Consider the following 25926-nt stretch of genomic DNA (forward strand, 5'->3'; position numbering starts at 1 on the left):
ACTGTGTTCCAGAGGTCATTGCCTTTCTTTGCTAATGTGCATAGTGTCTGCTGGATTATCAGCTCCAGAAGAGAGTGGATCACTTCTAGCTCAATTGCTGTATCCCTAGTTCCTGCACATGGTAGGTATTCCATAAATAAGCAGTGGCTAAAGGCTGGAGTGGACATTCTTATTGATGGGCATTAAAGGACAGTCTTGGGAAGGACACACTTCTGCCTGAGTATTTCTAATAATGCAACAGCATGAATGACCAAGAATGACAACTAGATTCTTGATAAGTCAACCTCTGCTGAACTGTTAGCTTCCTTTTTGTTTATAGCAATCTCTCTAGTAAACATTTTATTTAGTGCAACAAGAGGGGAAGATAGCAACAAGTCCTATAACCGGCCAAAAAATTCCATATTTTACTCTAACAGAGTTGGGGTTAGATCTCAATAACATTGGCAATTGGATGAAGTTTGTCTTTGTTGATTTATCCCATTGGCATCAGCCCAGCCCCTTATTTCTGGATCTTGGTTGCTTCAAGAACCACCTGTTTTATGCCCCAGCTTAACGGACATGTGAACCATACTGTAAATGATAGCTGAGGCATCTCCTCCCAAGTTCAATTGTATTTCAACTCAAGACTTTTGGGAAAAAAATTTTAAGACTTTAAGAAGGCAAGACTATTGTGGAGTAAGGGCAGGTTGTATTGATGATGATGGGCTGGGAGCCTTACTCCACTGTTGACTCAAACCATACTTTTCATGAAAGATCATAGAAAATGCACAAGCTAAGAGTGTCTGGGAAGAGTTCATCATTTGACCAGTGAGGAAATGGGACTTGGAGAGGGGATACGTTTACTGCATTTCTAGGTGAGTGAGGGGCCTAACTAGGACTAAGTCTCATGTATCCCAGTACATGGGACGCCTAGTACAGGGCTGTTTCTACGCAACCATACTTAAACTAGTGATTCCCAAACTTCAACAAGTATCAGAGTCATAGGGAGGGCTTATTAACTGCCCTCCCCAGAGTTTCTAATTCATTGGATTTAGATTGGTGCCTATGAACTCGCATTTTTAAAAGTTCTCAGTTGATGCTATACTTCTAATAAGAGCACACATTGAGAAGTGCAGCTGTGGCTAGTTAACACACCCGCTCACTGGTGGGTGTGAGCTCACCAGTGAGCTCACTGGTCCTTGGAAGAGGAACAGAAACCCGGACATTTGCTTTATGGTTCAGTCAATAAATAATTATATAGTCACAAGAGGAATGATTCAGACTTAGGAAAAGTGTTGTAAGTGGTCTTTCTGTACAGCATCTTTCTGGAGTGGGGATAGAAAGAGGTTTGCTTTCTGTAGCTACTAGTTGGGACATAAGATCATAGGGAAGACCACATTTTTGGGCCCTTTTCATAGGTCAACTTCCTCTGTATGAACTTAAGAACCTATGAGACTCTTATTTTCTGGCATAAAAGGAGGATTTGGAAAGGTATTTACATCTACCCCATAGGTACTTCCCTTGCCTAGAATTAGTTCTCAGTGGGCAATGCTTTTACTGCAGCAGATACAACTTTAGGAACAGAAAAACTTTGTGCCTTTCAGAGTGCATCACCAGATGCTTCAGGTCTGAGAACATCCACTTGGCTGAGCTATATTCTCTCAAGGTTGCTGGCAGAGTCCAAGTACAGACAGGACTAAGGGGAAAGGAGCAGGAGGCGAGCAAGTTGGTAAAAGGACAATGAAGAGAAAGATCTAGTAAAAGTGAAAGAAATAAAATCATGTCAAACAACAGGAAGTCAGTACATTTTCGGATTCAGAGTCAAAAGTTTTGAAGTCTAGTCCCAGTACCTTAGGTATGTTATACCTTAGATTTGTTACCTAACCCTTCAGGACCTCAATTTCTCCACTTGTAAAATTGGACTAGTAAAAGTACTTGTTCTTATTTGGGCTGGTGTGAGGATGAAGTGAGATTATATATGTAAAAGCCATTGGCAAACTATAAAATCCATTATCAAAGACCATTTTGACTGTAGTGTGTGTGTGTGTGTGTATGTGTACTATTGCTCCATGAACTTATTATACCAAAAACTTGCTATAGTCTAGGCACACTCATGTATAATGGTTCTGCTCATTGGATGCTCTGTCCTCCCCTAATTAGCCAGAAAGACTGGCATTCTTTTCTAGGACAGGAGACATGGGGAAGGTTTCCTGTGGCTGGGAATCCCCAGCACACATGGATACCCAGTCAAGTCCCCTCTCTTGATTGTATATTGTCAGCTTTGCAACTGGACACATACCAGAAAGATCCAAAAAATCATTGGTGTCTCAGGGAGCTATGTTTCATCATCCAGCCTCTTTCTTCACCTCTTTGAAAATCTATTAAACCCCTCTACCATTTCCCTGCCATTCGCAACTAATCAGAACAGTCTAAACTAGCTTTAATCTTGCCTTTTCCATCTTAATTTGTACTTTAATTTTTTAATTACTGGCTTTTTTGTGTCATTTTACATGCATTTGCTATACCAGCATCTCTCTAAGTAAATGAGGTTCTAAATTAGTCGTATGTAATTAGACAAGTATTCAATTATTTTACACACTGTTGTCAGGTGATTCTTAGATAAAAATAAACATTGGGCACCAATAGTTTAAAAATCTTCTGCTAGGTTACTAGCATTAGAATGACACCTTGAAAAATATTTTATGTGAATTATATTACAATAGCTAGACTGTAAGACTTTCCATTAAGGAGAACTAGATGACTTAAAAATATGTTGTATATCTGTTTTTTATGTTATTAAAAAATCAGTGTGTGGTATTTATCATCAATCTCACACTGGTAAGATTACAGATCATTATCACAGATACTGATTAAGTAGGAATTTCTTAGCATTTAAAAAGAAGGTCATGCTGCACTGACTGATTTAGCACTCAGTTTATTTTTAGTTCCCCTTCTTATAATAAGTGCCTTTACACATGAGATTTTTCCAAAAAAGCAACTACACTTTTATTTTATAATTTTAAAAGTAGCATTTTATTCATTATTCATCTACTTTGAATTAGAACCAATGTCTGTAGTGATGCCACATTTCTATGCAAATACCATGATTTATATTCACTGGCATTTTAAAATCAGATGCTCCTGGTGATTACCATAGTTTTCATCTTTATTATAATTACAAAAACATTTTTTCCTTCACTGTATGTCACATGTTGTCAAAGACCCATATTATGCCGAGGAAGATTCAGTGATGATTGTTTATTAGGCCTAACTGAGAGAATTTCATTTCAATGTTTTATAGGAGCATTTTCTCATCCGTTTCACCTAAAGATGTCAGTGCTAGGTGGCTTTTATTTGCAAAGTCAGAAATTCTGCAAATTGGCCATGCTAATGTGATCTAAAGTCCACAAGGTCACCAGGGTGTTTGTCAGCCGCAAGCATTTGTGTTCATGTTTCCTGGATCCCTTACCTCCTCTCCCCTCTCCTCCTCTGCAGTCTGGTCTCTCTATGCCCAGCCTTCCCAAAGCAACATCACTTTCTATGTTTTGTCTATGCTTTCACTCATATTTCATCTGATAACCCTATCTCCTCTATTCACTCATTCCTTATTATTTATTCATTCAATAAATATTTATTGAGCTCCAATTATGTCCCAGACATTATTATAGGCATTGAGAACATGGCTATGAACAAAATAGACAGAAATCCTTGTCCTTACAGAGAGACATTATTGTGAGGAGTCAACTCAAACACACTCAACCACACATGCATGCACACACTCATACGCACATATTCTGTATAGGTAAATATAGAAAGTAGGTATTCTATCTCTATATCTCTACTTATTCAACCCTACTCATTTCTCTGCCATATACTACATTCTCTATTAAGTCTTTGTTGATCCATTCTCCGCCCCAGTTCTGGAGGGAATCAGTGAACTCTCTTTCATTCTTTTTTAGCTCTGTATTTTCATTCTGACTGCTGTAATGCTTTTAGTAGTCTTCCTTACATTAAAATGGTATTCACTTTACATTTTGTAAAATAGCATCTCATTGATTATTTTATTTAATTCTCATAATAACCTTAGAAAATGGACATTATTTTTATTTTGTAGATGAGTGAACAAGTAAGTTTGTTAGCTAGTAAATGCCAGCCAGGTTCCTCCCTTCCTACTTTTCTTTCTCCCTTTCTTCTTCTATTATAAATTTGATGAGCACAGGTTGTATGCAAGCCACAGTGGTAGCTCATGGGCGGGGGACAAAGAGTATAATAATTACTAAAATCAGGGGTCTTGACACCATGGAGATTACTACACAAATAAATGTAAAAATTCCAACTGTTATAAGTGCTACTTAGAAAAGGTTCATGGAAATGGTAAAATTATAGAACAGGGATTTAGCCAAGTCAAGGAAGCCAGGATAGGCTTTCCTGAGCACCAATGGATGTTAAAAATTAAAAGGTAATGGTGGCTTGTGGGGAATTGGTGGACAAAAAACTTGAACTTGTCTTCTGACTCCCAAATCCAGAGTTTTTCCCACTATGCCACATTCTTTTTTATAGCTTTTCCTTCTATTAGATTATAAGCTCTTTGAACACAGTCAGCATGGCTTATTTTTCATTCTCCACAGCACTTAACACATGGCTGCAGCAGGTGCTCAATATTTATTTAACTCAATTAAGTAAATATAATTGAATCTGTAAAAAATGGTTTCGTGGCTTCAACCAGCACTGGATTACAAACACACTAAAATGAAACATCGCGATTGAGAAAGTAATAGAAGATCATATCATGTTTCTTTTAAGAACACATTTCCTTTTCTGAATCTCATTCCCTCCATCCTCCATTTCAACCTGGTTCTTCCTTAGACTATATCCAGCTAGAAACCCCTGAGATTCTATGGGCTGGACTTTTAGATCAGTTTGAGGTCATTATCCTTTACAACACAGGGCCATTTATTTTGTGATTTACATTTTGCTAATTATTTGCATATATATTTTCTCATTTGGTTTTCCCTGATAGAGGTTATTTTTTCTCCATTTTACAGTTGGAGGCAGAGAGGTTAAAAGATATGCTCAGGGACCCCAGCTGTAAGCAATGAAAATAAAACTTCTACTAAGAGTTGAACTAGAGGTTAAACTGGAGATTTTATTACTTCCTGTCCAGGGACCAGACCCTTGAGAGGCATGTTGTGAAGTGGTTTAAGAGTAAAGGGTGGAGCTGAGTGTTTGGGTTTGATTCCCAGCGTTTCTCTTGACCTACTTTGGACAATGTGTTAGCTCAAGCTGCCATAACAAAATACCATAGTTCTTTAAACAACAGAAAATTTTCACTGTTGTAGCAAAGTCCAATATCAAAGTGTTGGTAGGGTTGGTTTCTGGTGAGAACTTTCTTCCTGGCTTGAAAACTGCTAGTTCCTTCTCTCTGTGTCCTCACATGGCAGAGAGAGAGTAAACTCTGGTGTCTCCACCTCTTCTTATAAGGGCACCAGCCCTGTTGGATTAGAACCTCATCCTTATGACTTCATTTAACTTTAATTACCCCCTTAAAGACCCTATGTGCAAATGCAGGCACATTGTGGAGCAAAACTTTAACTATGAATTTTGGGGCCTTCAGTCTATATACAGTAGGCAAACTACTTAGCCTCTATCTGGCTCCTTTTTCTCTCCTGTTAGTGGGGCTAACAATTTTACATACCTCATTGTCACAGGAACTAAATGAGGGCATAAGCACCCAGACAAAACCATGCCTGGCATGCAGGCTTTCCATGGCCATTGGTTACTGTAAATATTTTTAAACCAATTTTAACTTTTTATTCATCACTTCTTAACTGTACGGTGCATCTTCAGATATTTCAGACAATGAATGAACTAATTCACTATTTCCTCTCCTCTCAGAAAATTACTCTAAAAATTATTGAAAAGAACCAGTTTCTCTGGAAACATATGCTGAGTTGGTCAGGATTTTTTTCTTTTACACACAAACATAGACAGAACCTTGGCTTTGTCATATAGCTTCCCTGCTTTGGCCACTCACGCCACTCACTTTTTTTTGGTCAACATGTTGCAGGAGTATTGAGAAAATAATTAGTGTGAGATTTTTTCATGCTTAAAACTTTTTCTCTATATTGTATAACTAAATCTTATGTTGTATCCAATGTCAACTTTTTCCAGCTGGGCAACTTTGGGATTATGAGGTCAAGGTGACTATGGTATAAATGGGTCTGTCCAAGAGGGGGAAAGAGAAAAAGAACAAAAACGATACTTAAATGTAGAAAGAATTGTTTTTGCCAAAGTTTGGTTTGTAAAGGTAGCACAGAGAACTGTAAGTTATAGCTTTATTCATAATTCTCTAAATACTTCACGTCAGCTAGAGTTTAACTTTCTAGAATTGCAGTGTCTTCGTCTCCAAGGGAAAAAGAACTGATTTTCTAATGTCTGTTTGGAATTTTGCAATGGGTTACTTACTCTTTTTAAGGCAAACTCAGAAGTACATTTTTTGTGGCAAAAATTTCTACACAAGAGGGTAAGTCACAGCATTGGCCTGAATATAAAGTGACCATTACACGGCTTTTAAATTCCAAGAGATAAAGTGCTTAGAGCAAAAGATTGGAAGAAGATAAGCAAGGTCACTCATTTCTCTGAAATATAAAAGCTAGTCTGATATTTTCAGGTTTAAGAAGTATAAGGCTACAGGAAATAAAAAATGTCCAGGTTTTTCAGGTTTAGAAAGTTCAAGGCCACAGGAAATAAAAAAATATCCAGGTTTCCTTCTCTATCTTTCTGACCAGGTCAAAAAGAGGTCTTCTGTGGATATTCAGTTCTTTGAAGTGCACTATTGAATTATTTTAAATTATGCCCCGTTAGAGCTCCAAGACTGATTGGGTTAATTCTCTTAATAAAGAGGAAGTAAAGACTGCTCAGTGAGACTTGAGGTGTTAAGAAGCTAGCTTTCCCTGGCAGTTTGGGATTATTTGTATTACAAAGCAATTATTTAAAGTGGTAGCTCTTCTGGAGCATTTAAGTGTTTTACAAATCATTAACTGCTTGAGAGAGCTGGGAAGCAGACTGAAGAGGAAATAGCCATTTCCAGGTAAAGATGCTTTTTTTCAAGAGAGAAAAAATAAATAGACTCTTAGAGATTCTAAAGCTTCCTCAAAGGGAAAAGAAGTTCCTATTTACAGAAAGACCTCAGGAACAACATGCTGTGAAGAATGAAGCACACAGCTGTACACTACTAGCATTGGCTGCACCTGGTAAGGGCCAGCTTTCAGATGGGCGCACGATTTATTGCTGCACTGAATCCTTCAAACATCCATGAAATGTGGTATTATCCCCATCTGCCAGGTGAAGAAAATCAGGCTCAGCGAGTTGCAATGGTTTTCAAGACTGGATGGCGCTGATGTTTTAACTCAGGAAGGTTTTGTGCTCTTTCCATATCAGATAATGCCAAATCCAGAACCGAGAGAAATTGATAATGTTACCTGGAGTGACCACTTCACCTTGACATACTTTTCCTCAATTCCTTTGCCTTTTCTCCTTAAAAATCTGGGTAAATTTCTTTAAAACCATGGATGATTTTACAGAGTTTTTGTTTGTTTGTTTTTAACAGGATAGTGAACAAGAAAAAAAATCAGTAATATTATCTTAACCTAAGAAAAATGTTAGCCTCCCTGTGGTTTCTTTACTTAGATGTTAGAATTCTACTTTGCATTGGACAGAATTATGTGTTATAGGGCCTGCAGGGCAAGGAGATGACAGGAAATGAGCTTCAAGGCAAACCTATCCAAGCACCTTCAAGTTAGTTAGGCTACAGGCTGTCATAAGCAAAGGCCTATTGGTGAACTTCAGTCTTTAATACTCACCTAGACTATTGCATGCGTTGGGTGCATTGAGCTAACACTGGCCCGTGAGAACTTGGGAGCTCCCGTGTTCCATTTTGGCTTTTCCTTCTTTGGCATTACAATCTAGAGGTCTGTCACAGCTGGATTTTGGGAATCAGAGTCTCTGTTCCCAAGACAGCAAAAATTCTGAGAACTGGATGCTATTTGCTACACATGCAGAATTTAAGATGATATTCATACATGAGCCACAAACACAATGGGACAACTTGTTGAAACAAAGAGGAGGAGCCGCCTTATTAGATGGTAGTGCAGATTGGACTGGGATGCAGAAGAACCAGGTTTGAAACCCTGAGTTCGCCAGCTTCAGCGCAGGCTCATCTGATTTGAACAAGGCTCACCAGCTTGAGCCCAAAGTTGCTGGCTTGAGCAAGGGGTCACTCAGTCTGCTGTAGCCCCCCATCAAGGCACATATGAGAAAGCAATCAATGAACAACGAAGGTGCCTCAACAAAGAATTGATGCTTCTCCTCTCTCTCCCTTTCTGTCTGTGTGTCCCTATCGGTCCCTCTCTACGTCTCTGTCAAAAACAAAAAACAAAACAAAACAAAACAAAACAAAAAAACAACCCCCCCCCCAAAAAAAGGAAGGAGCCAAGATCTGGAGTGGAAGATCTAGCATCAGGACTCAGTTCTCCCTGGTGGTACCCATTCCAGGCTGGCTTGAGCAACTCTTAGCTTTGCTCATGGAGAGTTTTCTCATCTGCAAAAAAGATAGATGATAATACCAACTTTGGAGAATTGAGCTTATAATAAACTTACTGACACAAAATGTTTTTTATAAAATGCTAAATGATCATATGAAAATTAGTAGTTAATATTATTTTACTTAGGAGGACCAAGAGTAGCTGACTTCCTAGTTGTCCTCACTTGGTGGCCAGAGGTCTCTGGTCTTGCTGGTGCTTTGATAATTTGTGTTCCCATTTACTTACAAATGATGTGTTTTCTTACCGAATTTGTCATGGAAATCTGTTCTTTGGCAGTCTAAGTTCAGGCTGGATATAAAAATGGCTGTACAATAAAATTGTATTTTCATACAAATGCAGAGGAGAGGGTCACAGGGGACTATGGAAGGGGTAAGTGGCATGGGGTGGGGGTCCTATCCCTGTTCTAACAGTTACCCATTGTGTCTTAGTTTCCTCACTGATTGAATGAGGAAGATAGTGAACAGAAACCACCTCACAGGGTTTTTGAACATTAAATGAAACAATACATATATAGCATTATGTGCCTAGGACATAGTAAGCACTAAGTTCATATTAACTATTATTATTATTGATATTATTATTATAAACTTAAAGATCTTATTTTTAAAAAGTCCCCATTTGATGTGGACAAAGGCAAAACTATACAGCGCGGAACTAAGTCACCTGCCGCAACATGTAGGACGTGTCCATCAGTTCAGTGGTTCAATCATTAGACATTTAGCTATTTTCAGTCATTCTTAAGTTTGGAAAGTAACTCCATGTAAATTTGATTTGATTTGATTTAGTAATGTTTTAAAATATGAGACAACAGACAACATTGCTATTTTTAAACATTAATTTAACTTTCAGATTTCCTTTTTTTCCTTCTCTCTCTCTCTCTCTCTCTCTCTCTCTCTCACACACACACACACACACACACACACACACACACACCACAATCTACATGCCTCATACACAGCTACACCCACAGTCCAAGAGGAGTGACAAGGCAAAGGGCCATGCAGTGGGGGTACAATATGGTAAGAATCTCCAGATCCCGATGGGCAGTGCTTTTCAAACATTTTCAGCTCATGGCACATGTAAACTAATTACTAAAATTTCTCAGCACAGCAAAAATTTATATTTTGCTCATCTGACAAAATAATAGGTATAATTTTAATTCATTTATCTCGGATGGCTTTGTTGTATTGGCTGTTGTCATTTTTTTATTTGACAATCTGAGGGAAAATAGATCAGTGCCCCTGACTAAATAGTCAGGTTTTGCATATTTTAAAGAATTTTGCAGCACACTGGTTGATAATCACTTGTTTAGAGGAAAGATCACCCAGAGAAATTAGGGAGGTTCCCAAACTTTAGTTGGACCCTAAAAGATAATTAGGATCTAGCCACATGGAAACTTTTAAGAGAGGAAAGGGGGGGATCTGTGTATCCCAGACTAAGTGGGCAGCAGGAGCAAAGTCATTTGGGTGGGCTTCTCTTGAGGATAATCGCTGTGAGAGATTTAGCTATGACAACTCCTATATCTTCTCACAGCCCATTGCAGTCAGCTCAACACTGATCATGAAAGAAGTGTGTATGGTGGAGACAATTCTCAGCTCTGACCTACATTCCTTAAGCATCATATTTTTTCCCAGGCTTGACTTCCACTACCATCCTTCCTAGTGCCTGTGGCTCACCAGGCATCAAAGTGGATTTTATGTACATCATTTACCGATTTAGATAATAACCACTGTGATTATCACATCAGTGTCTAAGGCACCATTGTAGTCCCTGTTACTCAATCCAGTGCTGCTCCCTTTAGTTTTCTTCTGTGATGAAGTCATCAGTGAATTGCAAAGGGAAGCTGCTTCAGTTAAGCTCATGAAAGAAGGTAACTTCTTCAATCCTACCTGTGCTAACATCTGGACAATTACCTTTGGGCATGTTCAGTTTTCACATTCAGTCTCTTTTCCATCCATTCATCAAACTGTCACTAAGCAGGTTGCAATTGTCCACATGGATGGGATATAAGGGTCTTTGCCTTCAAGATACTCTAGAGCAGGGGTAGTCAACCTTTTTATACTTACCTCCCACATTTGTATTTCTGTTAGTAGTAAAATTTTCTAACTGCCCACCAGTTCCACAGTAATGGTGATTTATAAAGTAGGGAAGTAACTTTATAAAATTTATAAAGCAGAGTTACAGCAAGTTAAAGCATATAATAATAATTACTTACCAAGTACTTTATGTCGAAAATTCGCTAATTTTGGCAGAATAAATCTTTATAAAACAACTTACTATAGTTAAATCTATATTTTTATTTATACTTTGGTTGCTTCGCTACCGCCCACCATGAAAGCTGGAATGCCCACTAGTGGGCGGTAGGGACCAGGTTGACTACCACTGCTCTAGATGAACTAAGAGAATACAATCCAGAAAGTGATTAGGATCACAAGGGAGGGATAGTTAGGATCTCTTGGAGATAGTATAGTGACAGTCCTCTGTGTCTCTCCGTCCTGACCCCTACCTCACCCTTTGAGTGGTGTTAAAGGATCTGTTCTGGAAGAGGTAGAATTGAAGTTAAACCTGGAAACATAGAGAGGGTTTAATTGACCTGGGTTCTTCACCCTCAGAGACACACAGAAATCGTTTAGAATACTTGTTCTCTCTGCCCCCCATAAAATACTGCATCTGGCCATCGCTCCGTGGATGAAGAGTAATAGGGAAAACTCACTCTTACCTGACAATCTGCCTCTGGACTCTTGAGCTTTGTCATGTGTGCCAGAGCCTCACTTTAACAACCTCAGTGAGTGATGGCAAGACCTTTCTGCAAGGATCTATATCTCTCAGCTTTCAAAGGCACGCAATTCTGTCTAGAATATTTAGTAACTCCATAAACTTAGAAAATTATATTAAAATGATGTTTCTTTAGGTTGAATTTTAGCCTGATGACTTTTCTTAACTTTACGTGACTTTTGGTGTCTATTTCCTCAGGATGAGTTCCAAACCTACTCTTGGAAAAAGGTAGTGTGGATCTACCTGTCAGTATTGGACAACACATTCGGTCTCACTCCTGACCACCCTCTCATTACAGATGAGGAGTGTATCATAAACAAAGCCATAAAAAAGCCAGACCTAAAGGTAAGTGCATTTATGGTTACTGCTAAATGCTAGAAAATTTAATCTTTTTTCCCCAAAAATGTAAGATTAAATACAGATCCTCCACTGTGCTAATCCTCATAGAACATTATAAATGGTCATGTGCAACCTTGAGAACAACTTTGGATCAATTACTAAACTCTGTTTACCTCTAATATTAATTGATGACATTTAATAGATTAAGGAATACAAAGATTAATACAGTGTCATGTACATAGTAGATGCTCAGTACATACTAGCTCTCAGTAGCATCAAGCCAGTATTACAACCTATGTAACAGAGTTTATTTTACAGTAAAGGTAATCACCCACGACTATCTCAGAGAGATTGCTATGCCTGCAAGATGACCTTATTTTGAATCTGACATTCAAATGTATTTGGGTTACTCCCATTTTTCCATATTTAATAAGTGCTACTTGGATTATGATTTGTTAACATTCATATTAAAAGCATATTTTATAAGACAGACTGTTTTCCCTTAAATTTATATGTGTGTAGACAGATGTTTAAATTTGTTTTATGAGCTCAAGGGCAATTACAAACATAATAACGGTCATTTGTTGAGCAATTTCTGTATCGTCAATTGTTATCACCCAATTATCTTAACTACCAAAACAAATGAAAACAAAAGAGGTCAAGTACCTTTAACTAACAAATTGCCCAATCTGTTAGGTGGCCATTCACCTGGAGAGGTAAGCATCCCAAACCAGCTTCATGGACATGGCCTCAGAGTATTATTAACCTACAGCATTGTTAATTGCACCAAACAAAGAAGTGTACATATAAATGAAGGAATGTTCAAGTAAACAAATCAAATGCGAGGAAGGGGCAGAGGTCTTAAAGTGGAACATTCTGGTACTGAGACCTGACATCTTCATTTACCAACACAAGACTCAGGGAGTTTGGCTAGTTACTGCTCCTCTGGGCCTTGAGTTTCTTATTTATAAAATAAGAGTAATAACTGCATCTTTGTTTCTCAAAGCTGTTTGAACCGAAAAGGAGCAGATGGATATTAAGGTAATTTGTGAACAATAACGAGCTATATAAAGGACTGAAACTTTCATTAAAATTTGGAGATGTCACAGGCTCAGCTATGACAAAACTGAAGGCAATAACAATAACAACAACACTCAAATGATAACCATTTAGGGACATTTAGGGGGAGTTTGGAGACTGCAGGCAGGAACTTTGTCAAGTTTGCAAGTGCAAGCTAAGAGCTGACTCTAAGAACTGTCTTGTAGGATTGCGTGCAAAACCGGAACCCAGTGCTTAACCTGTTCAACTGGATGCTCCTACAACATATTCCAGTAACAAAGGAAGAGCAGGAAACCATGGGAGGGGAAACTTCTGGTTCAGAGGGAAAGAGGAAATCCACCCCTCAGCAGATCCCTGATTTCCTAATTACTATTTCGTTGTCTCAAGTTCCAGGAAATGGGCAAATAAACTTCACCTCTTGCAAATAAAATGCTTACCCTTCTCCTAGCTTCTAGAGCATCAGAAGGTGATGAGGGAAGCAGAGAAACTCCAGGCAGAAGTATTTCCTGCTAGGGGTATCTCAAAGGTGTCTAAGGTCTGTGATGGTGTCAAATCTTCTTCCTCTGTGAGCAATGGCCTTAGAAATTGCCGGGACTTAATGGGATTCTCTATTTTGTGGCCTGAGGTAAAAATGATCAGTATAACCTCTTTATTCCTCATTATTGCTGCCTTCCTCTGCTGATGTTTTGTGTCTATTGTGTTTTATAAATTTCTCAGTCTCAGTTTGTGGTTCCACGGCTTCTTGACCTAGGTCCTCTCACCCAGCAGGGGCCTCACATTTTACCATCATTTGTCCTTTAAATATTTTTCAGCGTGGATTTTGAACTTACCAGCTTAATAAAGTAAGAAACCCTTTCATTATATAATTTGAATCCTGGAAGTTAAGGGATTTTCAGATCTTCTTCTGAGACTAACTTGACTATTAGATCATTTGAGAGATTAAACTTTATGGCCAGATGGGCTTGAGTTCAAATTCTAGCCTTGCTTCTTAATAGGTACAATCTTGGGCAAGTCAAAATTAGGTTTGTTAGGCTAATCAAAATGAACTTTGGAGGTAAAGTGAAAATGAAAATACTATCTGTCCTACCACTGGGTGTTGAAAAATACTAAAGATAAGGTTTAAAAAGCCCCAAGGTAATCCATACACAGTAACTGTAGCTACAGTCTAGCTGCATTTGCAAAATTGCCAGGAATAGTGGCAAGGAAAGGAAGATGCGAGGCAAGAAACTGAGGTTTCCAAGATGGGCTATAACCACTAACACATGCCAGGCTGGTTACTTCAAATACTCTTCTTCACTCTAACTAGCAGCTTGTGAAGGAGGAAAATTAATTCCAATTTTATATTTAAAATTAATAGGAAAATAGGATTTATTTTTTTAAAAAATTATTATGCAAACAACCTCACCAAAATAAGTCCATTCTGTAAAATAAAAAATACAGCATTTAAAATTCTTACTTGATTAACTATGAATGTGTGTGTGTGTGTGCACGAATGCATGTGCACTGTGTATACACATATGTGTTTATTGAAAAAGGTTCAGATTCCTTGGAGGTGACCCACATCTTGAAGCTTAAGGATTTAAACTCTACTTCTAGTTGACCTGTGGTTGTACAAAATATTCCTTTTATTTAATTTTTTAAAATGTATTAAGTACTTATTATGTTCCAGCTACCTGCCTTTCCCAGTGTTTGTATTTATCTAATGGTTATACTGATTACAGTATTTACAGGTATAGAACATATTCAGAAGAGTTGCAGTGAAACTCTGAAATAATCTGGACAATTGCCTCGATTTATTCAAGGGGAAACTGAGGAGCAGAGAAATTTAGCTGAATTTCTCAAGGACACAATTATTAGAGTAGCTATAAAAGAAAGTCTTGAACAGTTTTTCAACTTTGGATGCACATTAGAATTACCTGAGGAAATTAAAAAATATATATATGTCCAGGCTATGCCCCAGCCAAATGAAATCAGTCTCCTGGGGGTGAGAACCCACACCAGAACTTTCTTAAAGCTCCCCAGTTGATTCTAATGGGCAAAATGAGGTTAGAGTCATTGTCCACAGCAATAATACAGTCTCAGTCTCACTGGTTTCCCTTGTGCTTAGTTAGGTCATCAGTTAACGAAAATTCAGATTCATATATAAAGCTACTCAAAGAGGTCAGAAACAAAAAGACATAATTGAAATAAGCATTAATCCTTTCCTTTCCTCCCACTGCCACTACCCTCAGCCCCTCACTTCCTGGAGCACTTTTCCTGCAGATACTCCTCACTCTCTTCTAGCGCTGCTGCAGCCAAATCCTTTTTTAGTGCCCTTTTTAGGTCCCTCTGCAACAGGGGTCGGGAATCTTTCTAGCTGAGAGAGCCATGAATGCCATATATTTTAAAATGTAATTCCGTGAGAGCCATACAATATGTTTAACACTAAATACAAGTAAATGTGTGCATTTTATGTAAGACCAACACTTTTAAAGTACAATAAGTCTCTGAATTCTTTTTAATAATGTTGTTATGCTGTTGCTAACCAATAATGAATAAAGTACTTCTTACCATTAATGCGACTTCTGGTGCTGCACAGTTTTGCTGATGGCTTTGTAGTCTGATTGATACGTGGTGAGGTTAAGCTTCATGCAGGCGTTGAGACTTCCATCCGTTAAACGTGATTGTAGGTTGGTCTTAACGTTCTTTAGATGTGAGATAGACTGCTCACATGCATACGTGGAGCCAAACATTGTCAGTACAGCAATACTCACACGCTGCAGTGTGTGGTATGTGACGGGAAGCGTGTTCCAAGTTTTGACAATCAGCTGGTCCACGGGTTGAAGTGTTTTCACTTCTCTCTGCTTGTGTTTGCTGGCCAATTCTGCTTGCTGTCATGCAAGTCTTTCCAAATCTTCATTCAGTGACTTGAACTTAATCACCCACATGTCTGAGGCCTTCAGATCAGCAGCTTGTAGCTCAAAATCTCTGACGGAGACATCGGGGATGTAACTCAGGTCGGCGCTGTCCACTGCACACTCGTGTGGATGGGTAATGAACTTAAAAAGATGAGTGCGCTCACGAAATTCTCCAAAGCACACTTTGAATGACTGTAGGAGATTAGATGTGAAGCTTGCTAGCTGCTGGAGATCAAGATGTTGAGCAGGGTCACTTGCTGTGCATGCCTCTTTAAACTCTCCCAGTTTTTCAAAGTGTAGTAAACAACCTGTTTCAATGTCTAAGATGAAGAATTCCAGTTTGTTTTCAAATGCAAACACTGCTTGTTGAAGGGATAAGACTGTATTTCCAACATCTTGCATTTTCACATTGAGCTGGTTCAGATGTTCAGTCCTATGTCCACGAGATAGTAAAACTTCAGGAGCCACTCAGTGTTAGCTAACTCAGGATGCTCGATGTTTTTCATTTCAAGAAACGTCGGATTTCACTCAGACAAGCCACGAAATGGCTGAGCGCCTTCCCTCTTGACAACCAACGCACATTGCTGTGCAGAAGCAGACCAGGATAATTAATTCCCAACTTCATCCAGCAGTGTTTTAAACTGGTGATCATTTAAAGCTTGGGCAACAATAAAGTTGACCACCCAAATGACCAGCGACATCACCTCACCAAGCTGCTCGCCACACATCTGAGCACAAAGTGCCTCCTGATGTAGGATGCTATGAAAACTTAAAATGGGTCTCTTTTCATGTTCATGAAGAAGCGCTACGAATCCTCTGTTTTTCCCCACCATGCACGGAGCACCATCAGTACACACTGAAATAAGTTTATCCATTGGTAGACTTTTTTTCTTTAGCGAACTCAGTGAAAGACTTGAATAAATCCTCCCCTCTTGTTGTCTCTTTCATAGGCAAAACAGCAAGACTTTCCTCAAGTAGTGTGTCACCGACAGCATACTTTGCAATCACGCTGAACTGGGATAAATGGCTTACATCTGTTGACTCATCCAAAGCAAGAGAAAAGAATGGTGCTGCATTTATGTCCTTCACTTGTGTTGCCTCAGTTTGATTTGCCATCATGATGGTACGATAGTGAACAGTTCTTGCCAACAGAGGCATGTCTTTTATTCATTTGATTATCTTGTCTTTATCTGAAAAGTCGTCAAAAAGTTCATTGGCAACATCAAGCATGAATGTTTTGGCATACTCCCCATCTGTGAACGGCTTTCTGTTTCTCACAATTGCTAAAGCACCAGCAAAGCTAGCCGAATTCCAGTCACTTTGTTGGGTCCAAACACGGAGTTGCTGCTGACTGGCTTGCACTTTGCACAGTAGCTCTTGACATGCTTTCTTCCTGCTGTCTCCCATTGGATATTTCGATGCAAATGTAGAATGGCGTGTGTCAAAGTGCTGCTTTATATTTGCCTGTTTTATCGATGCAGTTTTATCATTGCATATTAGACACACTGTAGAACCTGCTCTCTCCACAAAGGCGAATTCCTCTGTCACTCCTGCTGAAAAGTACGATACTCCTCATCTTTTTTTCTTTTAGCCATCTTCTTCATCAAAAAGGTTTCTGCAATTAGCTAGCTGACTACTTGATTAAAAGGAGGAAAGTTTACTTCCTAACCTCACAACAACCCGTGTACGTTATGCATTATCCAATAATAATTTGGTGTTTTCCCAAAGGATAGCTGTGATTGGCTCTAGCCATCCGCAACCATGAACATGAGTGGTAGGAAATTAATGGATTGTAATACATGAGAATGTTTTATATTTTTAATGTTATTATTTTTTTATTATATATTTTTAATGTTATTATTTTTTTATTAAAGATTTGTCTGTGAGCTAGATGAAGCCATCAAAAGAGCCACATCTGAAAAAAAAAAAAAAAAAGAGCCACATCTGGCTTGTGAGCCATAGGTTCCTGACCCCTGCTCTGCAAGTTCATTTCCTCTACAATAAGTCCTAAATATTTCTTTCTAGCATTTGAGGAAGTATAATCTGATCTTTTATCTTTCCTCCTTCATTCTCCACTCTCCAAATAGGCCCACTTCCCTGTCCCTCCCCAAGAACTAACTTGTGCATAATTTCTTTGCAATGCTCCCTTGCCATCTCATCAGAGCAAAATCCGTCCAGTCTTTCATTGTTGCAGCTCAGACGTCATCTTCTCCATGATGCCTGTCACTTGCCCTCTCCATATTTCTATAGTATTTCAATACTATATTTTTACTTTATTATATTTTTATTTCTGTGACATCTACATATTTCATGGTATGGTATAGTTGTTGTTTTTTTTAAAATATGTTTTCTTTCCTTGTTAGGTTATAATGTAGTAAATGCAGAGACTGTGTTTTATTCATATAGTTATCTATGTGGTAGGCCCAGGCTACAGGTTGATTGAATGATGACTTCTAATGAAAGTAGAATGCCATTTGTGTAGTAGGATAGGATAAGTTAGGAAAAGATAGAAGCTTAACTGAGTACAATAGGGCTCAATCTTTGCTTCTTCCCTTGAATGCTTCTTTAGCCATTGAATTACTATAATTTGCTGATCCTTGAGCTGGAGACTTTCTTGGTACTTGTCTTTTGTAGGTGAGATGCATAAAAGTGCAGAAAATAAGATATGTTTGGAACAACTTAGAAGGACAGTTCCAGAAAATTGGGTAAGTCATTTCAGCAATTGCATCCAAAAAAGGAATATATTATCTCAAAATATTATTGCTAAATATGTCTTTCTCATTATTATTATTTTTTTAGCTCTTTGGAAGATTGGCTCAGTTCTGCCAAGATACATCTAAAATTTGGATCAGGTCTAACAAGAGAAGAACAAGAGATTAGGTACCATGCAGATTTATCTACACCTGTTCTAAAGGACTCTGATCAGTTTGCCAAATAGATAACCCGGTTAATAGTCATCTTAACTGATCAATATCAGAAAACATTGTAATGCTCTACTAGTAGTATTAAATTAAATACTTTCACATATCTCATTTCACTTTATCAAAGCAGCTTTTTGAGGCAGGTGGAAGAGACACCCTTTTCATCTCAACATGCCAGATGAGAAATCTGAGGTTTAGAGAAGTTTAATGGCCTGAACAAGATCAGACAGATGGGAAGTGATAAAGAACTGAGCCTCACGATTCTGACTGTGGGTTTTCTGTCCTTTTCATTTTACTCAAGGCTTATCAAGGTTATTACAATAATAAGGTTGAGCCAATATCAATTATAATCAGGAAACATATACTATGATAACATAATATAATAATAATAATTGTGTAACAGCAAAAGGATATGATGCAAGACCGCATTTCCTGTGCTTTGAATTGACCTGGAGCTTTGCAACATCAGCATCACCTGGGAACATGTTAGAAATGCAGAATCTCAGGCTACATCTCACCCTTATTGAAGCAGAATCTTCATATTAACAAGATCACAGTCATCCGTATGAATATTAAAGTTTAAGGACAGTGCTCTAATACATCCAGACAAGCTATTTGCTCTGCACTTCTACATAGAAGGCACAGAGAAAGTGATTGGTGTTCTCAACAGCAAAATAACTCAGAAAGGGTCATTGCCGCGATAATCAAAGAAACACATCTGGGTTTCAATTAAAGGGCTGTATAACTCTGTGTGGAGCTAATTTTGAGAACATAATTCTTTTCACTCACAGTGAAACAAATTTTGCAGCTTCTTAGAACTGATTGGGGGTAGGAAAGTAGGTAGAGCGTTCCTTATCAGTACAGCTACTGTCTTTCTGACCCCTCCTTCCCGCTTCTATGGAGCCAGAGTTGGGGAGAATCAGAGTTGAGAAAATGCCAGTCTTGAATCATTTGAATGAGACAATTGCTAACATTGAATATCCAAATTACCCTGAGGGAAATATTTAGAACTCAGAGAATTTAGTTCAATAGATACCATAGGTCTCTGGGAACCCCCTTCCCACTCCAGTTATTTTGAGATGAATAGGGGTGTTGTGTAACAAATGAGGTTTATGTTGATTCCACAATTGAGAAAGTGAACATGAAATAGATCTATTTTTGAATGGGCAAAAAATGAGTTTCATTTTTATTGTTAGTAACTGAGTGATCTGTGATCTCCCCCCATAGGAGGTTAATATGTGGGCCTAATGCTATTGATGTTGAAATCACACCAATCTGGAAACTTCTCATCAAGGAGGTAATATTATTTTCTTCTGGTCTCAGATAGAAAATGAAGAAGTTTGGTTGTAGGCAAATGTTCAGGAATGCTACTTGTTAATAGGTAAATGTAATTTGGGATATTTTAAAAGAATGACAAACATATTTTCCTTGTATTTATTTCTACTCTATCTCTTGAAGTCTATGTCTGGCACACATTACCTGACACAGTATAAGATGTGATGCTCATCTGTTTACTTTTCCCCTAATGACTGGATAAACACAGATTCTTCTTCTTTTTCTAATCCTTTGATTCTTAGTCTGTCTCAACTTTGCAAAACTAAAATAATAACAAAAATTTGAAAACTTAATCTTTTCTTATGGGAAACATATCCAATTTTCTCAGCATCCAAAATTGTAGGAAGAGAAACATCTGTTCAACTTTATCAGTTTACTGATCTCAAACTATATGTGGGAGAAAAAGAAGGACTTAGCCATCATTAGTCAGCTGAGTTTTTCCCCTTTGGCTCTATCACTGGGGCTTATTTTTCATTTTATAGTGATTATTATGAAACTATAACCACATAACTATCCTCTGGGATTTCTTCTGCACTTCACTCTTCTTTGCCTTAAAAGAAAAAAAAAAAAGCCTGTATAATCAAGGTACTTTCTCAATATTTCTGGTAAGCCATCCAGCATGAAAAAAGCAAAAGAAGCTGGTATGCAAAGTTTCTGTGTGCTTCTTCCCTAACCAGAGACAAGATTACCATTTTTGTTTTAGATAGATAGGAATTTGGATGAAGGCACAAAATACTTTCAACCAAAGCAGGATTACAACTGTTTTACTTAATCTCTACTTTCTCCTAGTGTTCTAGAGGCTCAGTTACAGCTGACACTTTCAGCTTAGCTCTTTATGGGAAAATACAGTCTTTAACTCATTCATTAATCTATAAGTATTTTAATGGCTTCAAATATGGCAGATACTGTTTCACAGAGAACAATAGACTAGAAAGCATTTTAACTTTGTAAACCTGAACTAATACTTCACCCTTCCGAAAGCCAGTAAACTGGACATGATAATATCTCCTCCTTACACAACTGTTGTGATGGTCAACATGAGAATATATGAGGCTCTACTTTGTAAATTATAAGGGTAGCACTGATGAAAAGTAGGTGCCCGATGGCTTGTGTTCAAGTCCTGGGCTGCGATAGTCACAGCTGTGTGACCTTGGTTTGGGCAAGTTTCTCAAGATCTAAGCTTCAGTTTCTTCAACTTTACAATGGAGATAAGTAATAACAGCTGGTTAATAAGTTAATTATGGGAATTAAGCAAATTCAGGTGAAGTTGCTTAGTGCAGTGTTTGGCACATGGCAATTGCTGCATAAATAGAATAAGAGTAAGAATATTGTGTGGGATAATTTATGTCATAGAGATGATTATGAAAACAAATGTAAATAAATAGCTAAGTGTGTAGCCTCAGTATGTCCCTTGTCTTCCTGTCTTTGTGTCTGCCAACAGGTTTTAAATCCGTTTTACATATTTCAACTCTTCAGTGTCTGTTTGTGGTTCAGTGAAGACTATAAGGAATATGCTTTTGCCATCATAATTATGTCCATCATTTCCATATCTTTGACAGTATATGATCTCAGAGAGGTAAGTTTTCCCACCAATCTTATGGTCTCAGAGAGCAGCAGTAATATTATGGAAATTTTGTTAGAAAGGATAATCAGGAAATAGTCATTGCTCACTCATAATAAATGAGACCATGTTTGTAAATATCTAGCACAATAGTTGATGCTCAACAACTGTTAGTCCTTTTCCATCTCTCACATCTCAGTTCCTAAACTTTCAAGTTATTTTTTGCCCTTTCTCTGGCTTACTTAGGCAGATTAGCCAGAAGACTATGCACAGATTTATGAATTGTGAATAAATGAAAAAATATATTTAGAGAATACTGATAGATGTTGAAGATGGTAAAAGAGGAGTGAAGGTGGAAAAGTTTCTGTATAATATTAACATTTTGCTTTTTACTTTTGGTTGGTACTTGTCAAAGTCCCAATCCATATGATGGCTTTTTTTTTATGTCTACACCAGGGGATGTAGGCGCTATTGGAAAAAAATCACATAGAACAAATCAGTTGATTGTACTATAAACCATGAATGCCAACCTCATCTGGCCAGCTTTTTACATGTCTCTGGTCCCATTCTTTGGAATTAAGGTTTCCAACCAAATCTCTCTTCAAGTTTCTGAGATGCCTAGCTGCCCATCGTCCACTTTTCCTCTGATTTAGCAGATAATCTCCCCGCTTTCCTAAAGATAGAAGCCATAAAACAGGTACTTGCTCAACTTCCCACTTTACAACTGCCAAATGACCCTTGTCTCCACCTCCATCCTGCCTTGATCTCTCATTGCAGAGGAGAAAGTGCCATCTGCCTGTATTCTTCTCCAGCCTTCTCAGAGTGCTTATCCAGCCAGCAGATGACTCCTCCCACCCTCTGCTCAAGAGCCTTCTCATCAGCACTTAAACATGCTCAAGCTTCTCCCAACTTAAGACAACTCAAACAAATGAAACAATCCTTCTCTTGACCATTCTTTCACCTTCAGCTACTATTCTACCTCTCTTCTTTCTTTAACAGGAAAACATCCCTTGAGTTCTTTATGCACACTGTGATATTCTCCTCTCCCTCTCACTTTTCACCTGTGCTGACCTGCATTACTCTCTCATAGCTCCATTTATTTATTTATTTATTTATTTATTTATTTATTTATTTATTTTTCCTGCATTCCTCTGAAGCTGGAAACGGGGAGAGACAGTCAGACAGACTCCTGCATGCGCCCGACCGGGATCTACCTGGCACGCCCACCAGGGTGCGACGCTCTGCCCCTCCCTGGCGTCGCTCCCCTGTGACCAGAGCCACTCTAGCGCCTGGGGCAAAGGCCAAGGAGCCATCCCAGCGCCCGGGCCATCCCCGCTCCAATGGAGCCTCGGCTGCGGGAGGGGAAGAGAGAGACAGAGAGGAAGGAGAGGGGGAGGGGTGGAGAAGCAGATGAGCCCTTCTCCTGTGTGCCCTGGCCGGGAATCGAACCCGGGACTTCTGCATGCCAGGCCGACACTCTACCACTGAGCCAACCGGCCAGGGCCTATTTATTTTTATTTAGACAGTTAAATTTAACAAGGTGACATTGGTCAGCCATAGTACATAGATTTAGAGAAAACATCTCTATATCATTTGGACAGTCGATTATGCTGTATTCCCATTACTCAAGGTCAAATCATCTTCTGTCACCCTATATTTTGTTTCTCTTTAAACCCCTTCCTTATCCTTACCCCCCTCCTTCTCCACCCTTCCCTTCCCCCTGGTAACCACTGCACTTTTATTTATGTCCATGAGTCTCAACTTTGTGTCCCGCCTATGTGTGGAATCATATAGTTCTTAGCTTTTTCTGATTTACCATATTTTTTGCTCCATAAGATGCACCTGATCGTAAGACACACCTAGGGTTTTAAGGAGGAAAATAAGAAAAAAAAATCTGAACCAAATGGTGTGTTAAAATATTTAATAAAATATCATATTTTTCACTCATAAGATGCATGGACATTTTCCCCTCCACTTTTGGGGGGAAAAGGTACATCTTTATAGAGTGAAAAATACAGTTCTTATATCACCCAGTATAATGTTATCAAAGTCCATCCATGGTGTCGTAAATCAGTGGTAGTCAACCTGGTCCCTACCACCCACTAGTGGGCATTCCAGCTTTCATGGTGGGCGGTAGCAGAACAATCAAAGTATAAATAAAAAGATAGATTTAACTATAGTATGTTGTTTTATAAAGATTTATTCTGCCAAACTTAGCAAAAATCTGACATAAAGTACTTGGTAAGTAATTATTATTATATGCTTTAACTTGCTGTCACTCTGCTTTATAAATTTTATAAAGTAAAGTTACTTCCCTACTTTATAAATTACCATTACTGTGGAACCAGTGGGCGGTTAGAAAATTTTACTACTAACAGAGATACAGAAGTGGGTGGTAGGTATAAAAAGGTTGACTACCCCTGTCGTAAATGATACTAAGTCATCATTTCTTATGGCTGAGTAGTATTCCATTATATATATGTACCACATCTTCTTTATCCAATCACTATTGAAAGGCATTTTGGCTGTTTCCGTGTCTTGGCCACCGTGAACAATGCTGTGATGAACATGGGAATATCTCTTGTTATGGTTATCACTATGAGCTTACGGCACATAGAAACTGTAAAATTTGTTTTAAATTTTGTTTTTAACAATTTAATTTTTGTTAATAGAAGAAATAAATGTATATGGACATGGTAAAAAATAATTTCAAACAGAAAAGACAGAGTAAATGAAAAGTAAATATTCCTCCCACTGTAGTTCTTTCCAGTGCTTAGGTTTCCTTTCAAGAGGCACCTCCTGGACCAGATGTTCTGTCCCAGATATTAAACACATAGGCATTAATTTGTTTTACACAAATTGAAGTACACTATGTTTACTGCTCTGCACTTGCATTTTTTTTCACTGAATAAATTTTGGAAAATCTTTTCATGTCTGCACAAATATCCTTTTTCTCTTTGTGTACTATAGTTTTAAAACCAGTTTTATATTGATGTATAGTAGGTTGTTTCTAGTCTTTTGCTATTAAAATAATGACTCAATGGTGATTTTTGTGTATATATCTTTTCACACACCCACATATATATGTATGTTTGTAAATATATATAAATTACAAATATATGATTTATATTACATATATATGATTATCTACATCTATGCTAATATGGAGATATAAAATTTCTATATTTGAAATTACTTAATCATGAGCTACATATATTATTTTAATAAATGTTGTCTAAATGCCCCTTAAACAGTAATACTAACTTACACTCCTCTCAACAGTACATGAGTGCTTGTTTCTTTATCTTTACCAATATAAACAAAAATTAAATCCCATAAATTTAACTTTTTAATTTTTTTACTCATTGATTTTCAAAGAGAGAGAAAAGGAGAGAGACAGAGAGAGAAAAAGAGAGAGAGAGAGAAACATTCTATCATTGGTTGATTCTTGTATCTTCCCTGACTGGAAATTGAACCTGAATTCTTGGCATGTTGAGAAAACGCTCTAACCAATTGAGCTACCCAGCCCAGTCCAAATCCCATAAATTTAAGAGCATGTTTTCCATTAGGAGTAGAGCTCTTGCTCACAGTTTAAGCTATTTGCATTTCTTTTACTATGAACTATATTCTTGTGCCTCATCAATTTTCACCGGGTTGTTGGTCTTTTGCTTGCTGGTGTCATGGTCCCCTTCCCACAGTGGACACTTACTCTGGTATAGATTTCATTAAACCTCTCAGTTGCATTTGACACAGTTAAGACCTCAGTGCTTCTTTACCAAGTACTCTTTCCCTTTGGTTTCATTGACAACATACTCTCAGGCTTTCCATTCTCATTTATACAATAATTTATCCTCTTCCACCTGCCCCCCTTCTTAAAATAAGCATCTTAAAATTAAAGCAATATGAAAATGTGTACAATGCATACTCCATCTTGTATACCATGTGTGTTCTACCTTCCTGTCCTGCCACACTCGTTCAATCATTTCTATTGGCTTCTTGTGCATTCTTCCAAAAATATTCTTAGGCATTTAAAGCAAATACAACTATACACATTTTGTTTGTCTTTTTTTCTTATGTAAAGGTAGCATAATTACATTATATCCTGCCTAGCTTTATTATTATTAATAATATGCCTTGAGGGTCTTTTCATATGTGTACATTGAGAGATTCTTCATTATATTTATAGCTGCATCTACCAATGACTTCTAGAGGCATATGCTATTGACTTTTAAATTTATATATATATATATAAATATATATATCTAAAGTCCAAATACCTCTTGAATTCCAGACTCAGAACATACAACCTATTTTATTCAATGTCACCAAAATTTCTACTGCTTCCATTGGCTGTATATGCTCCAAAAGCACCTTATATTTCTGTCCTATAATGATACATTTTTATATGTGCTTAATTGATTAACTGTATTTTCCCCAGTATTTTGTAAATTCCTTGA

At 37.9% G+C, this 25926-nt stretch overlaps 1 protein-coding gene across 2 annotated transcripts in view; it reads left to right on the forward strand.

Moving 5' to 3' along the window:
• ATP13A4 (ATPase 13A4) overlaps window positions 1-25926 on the forward strand; it is a 141237-nt gene that overhangs the window by 43670 nt on the left and 71641 nt on the right. For both annotated transcript variants that reach the window (XM_066241702.1, XM_066241703.1), the window contains 5 exons: window positions 11556-11702; window positions 18287-18357; window positions 18452-18532; window positions 19801-19870; window positions 21350-21484. In XM_066241702.1, coding sequence (XP_066097799.1) covers window positions 11556-11702; window positions 18287-18357; window positions 18452-18532; window positions 19801-19870; window positions 21350-21484 — 504 coding nt within the window. The remainder of the gene's footprint in view (window positions 1-11555; window positions 11703-18286; window positions 18358-18451; window positions 18533-19800; window positions 19871-21349; window positions 21485-25926) is intronic.

This window comes from Saccopteryx bilineata, chromosome 8, assembly GCF_036850765.1.
Source record: "Saccopteryx bilineata isolate mSacBil1 chromosome 8, mSacBil1_pri_phased_curated, whole genome shotgun sequence".
NCBI lineage: Eukaryota > Metazoa > Chordata > Mammalia > Chiroptera > Emballonuridae > Saccopteryx > Saccopteryx bilineata.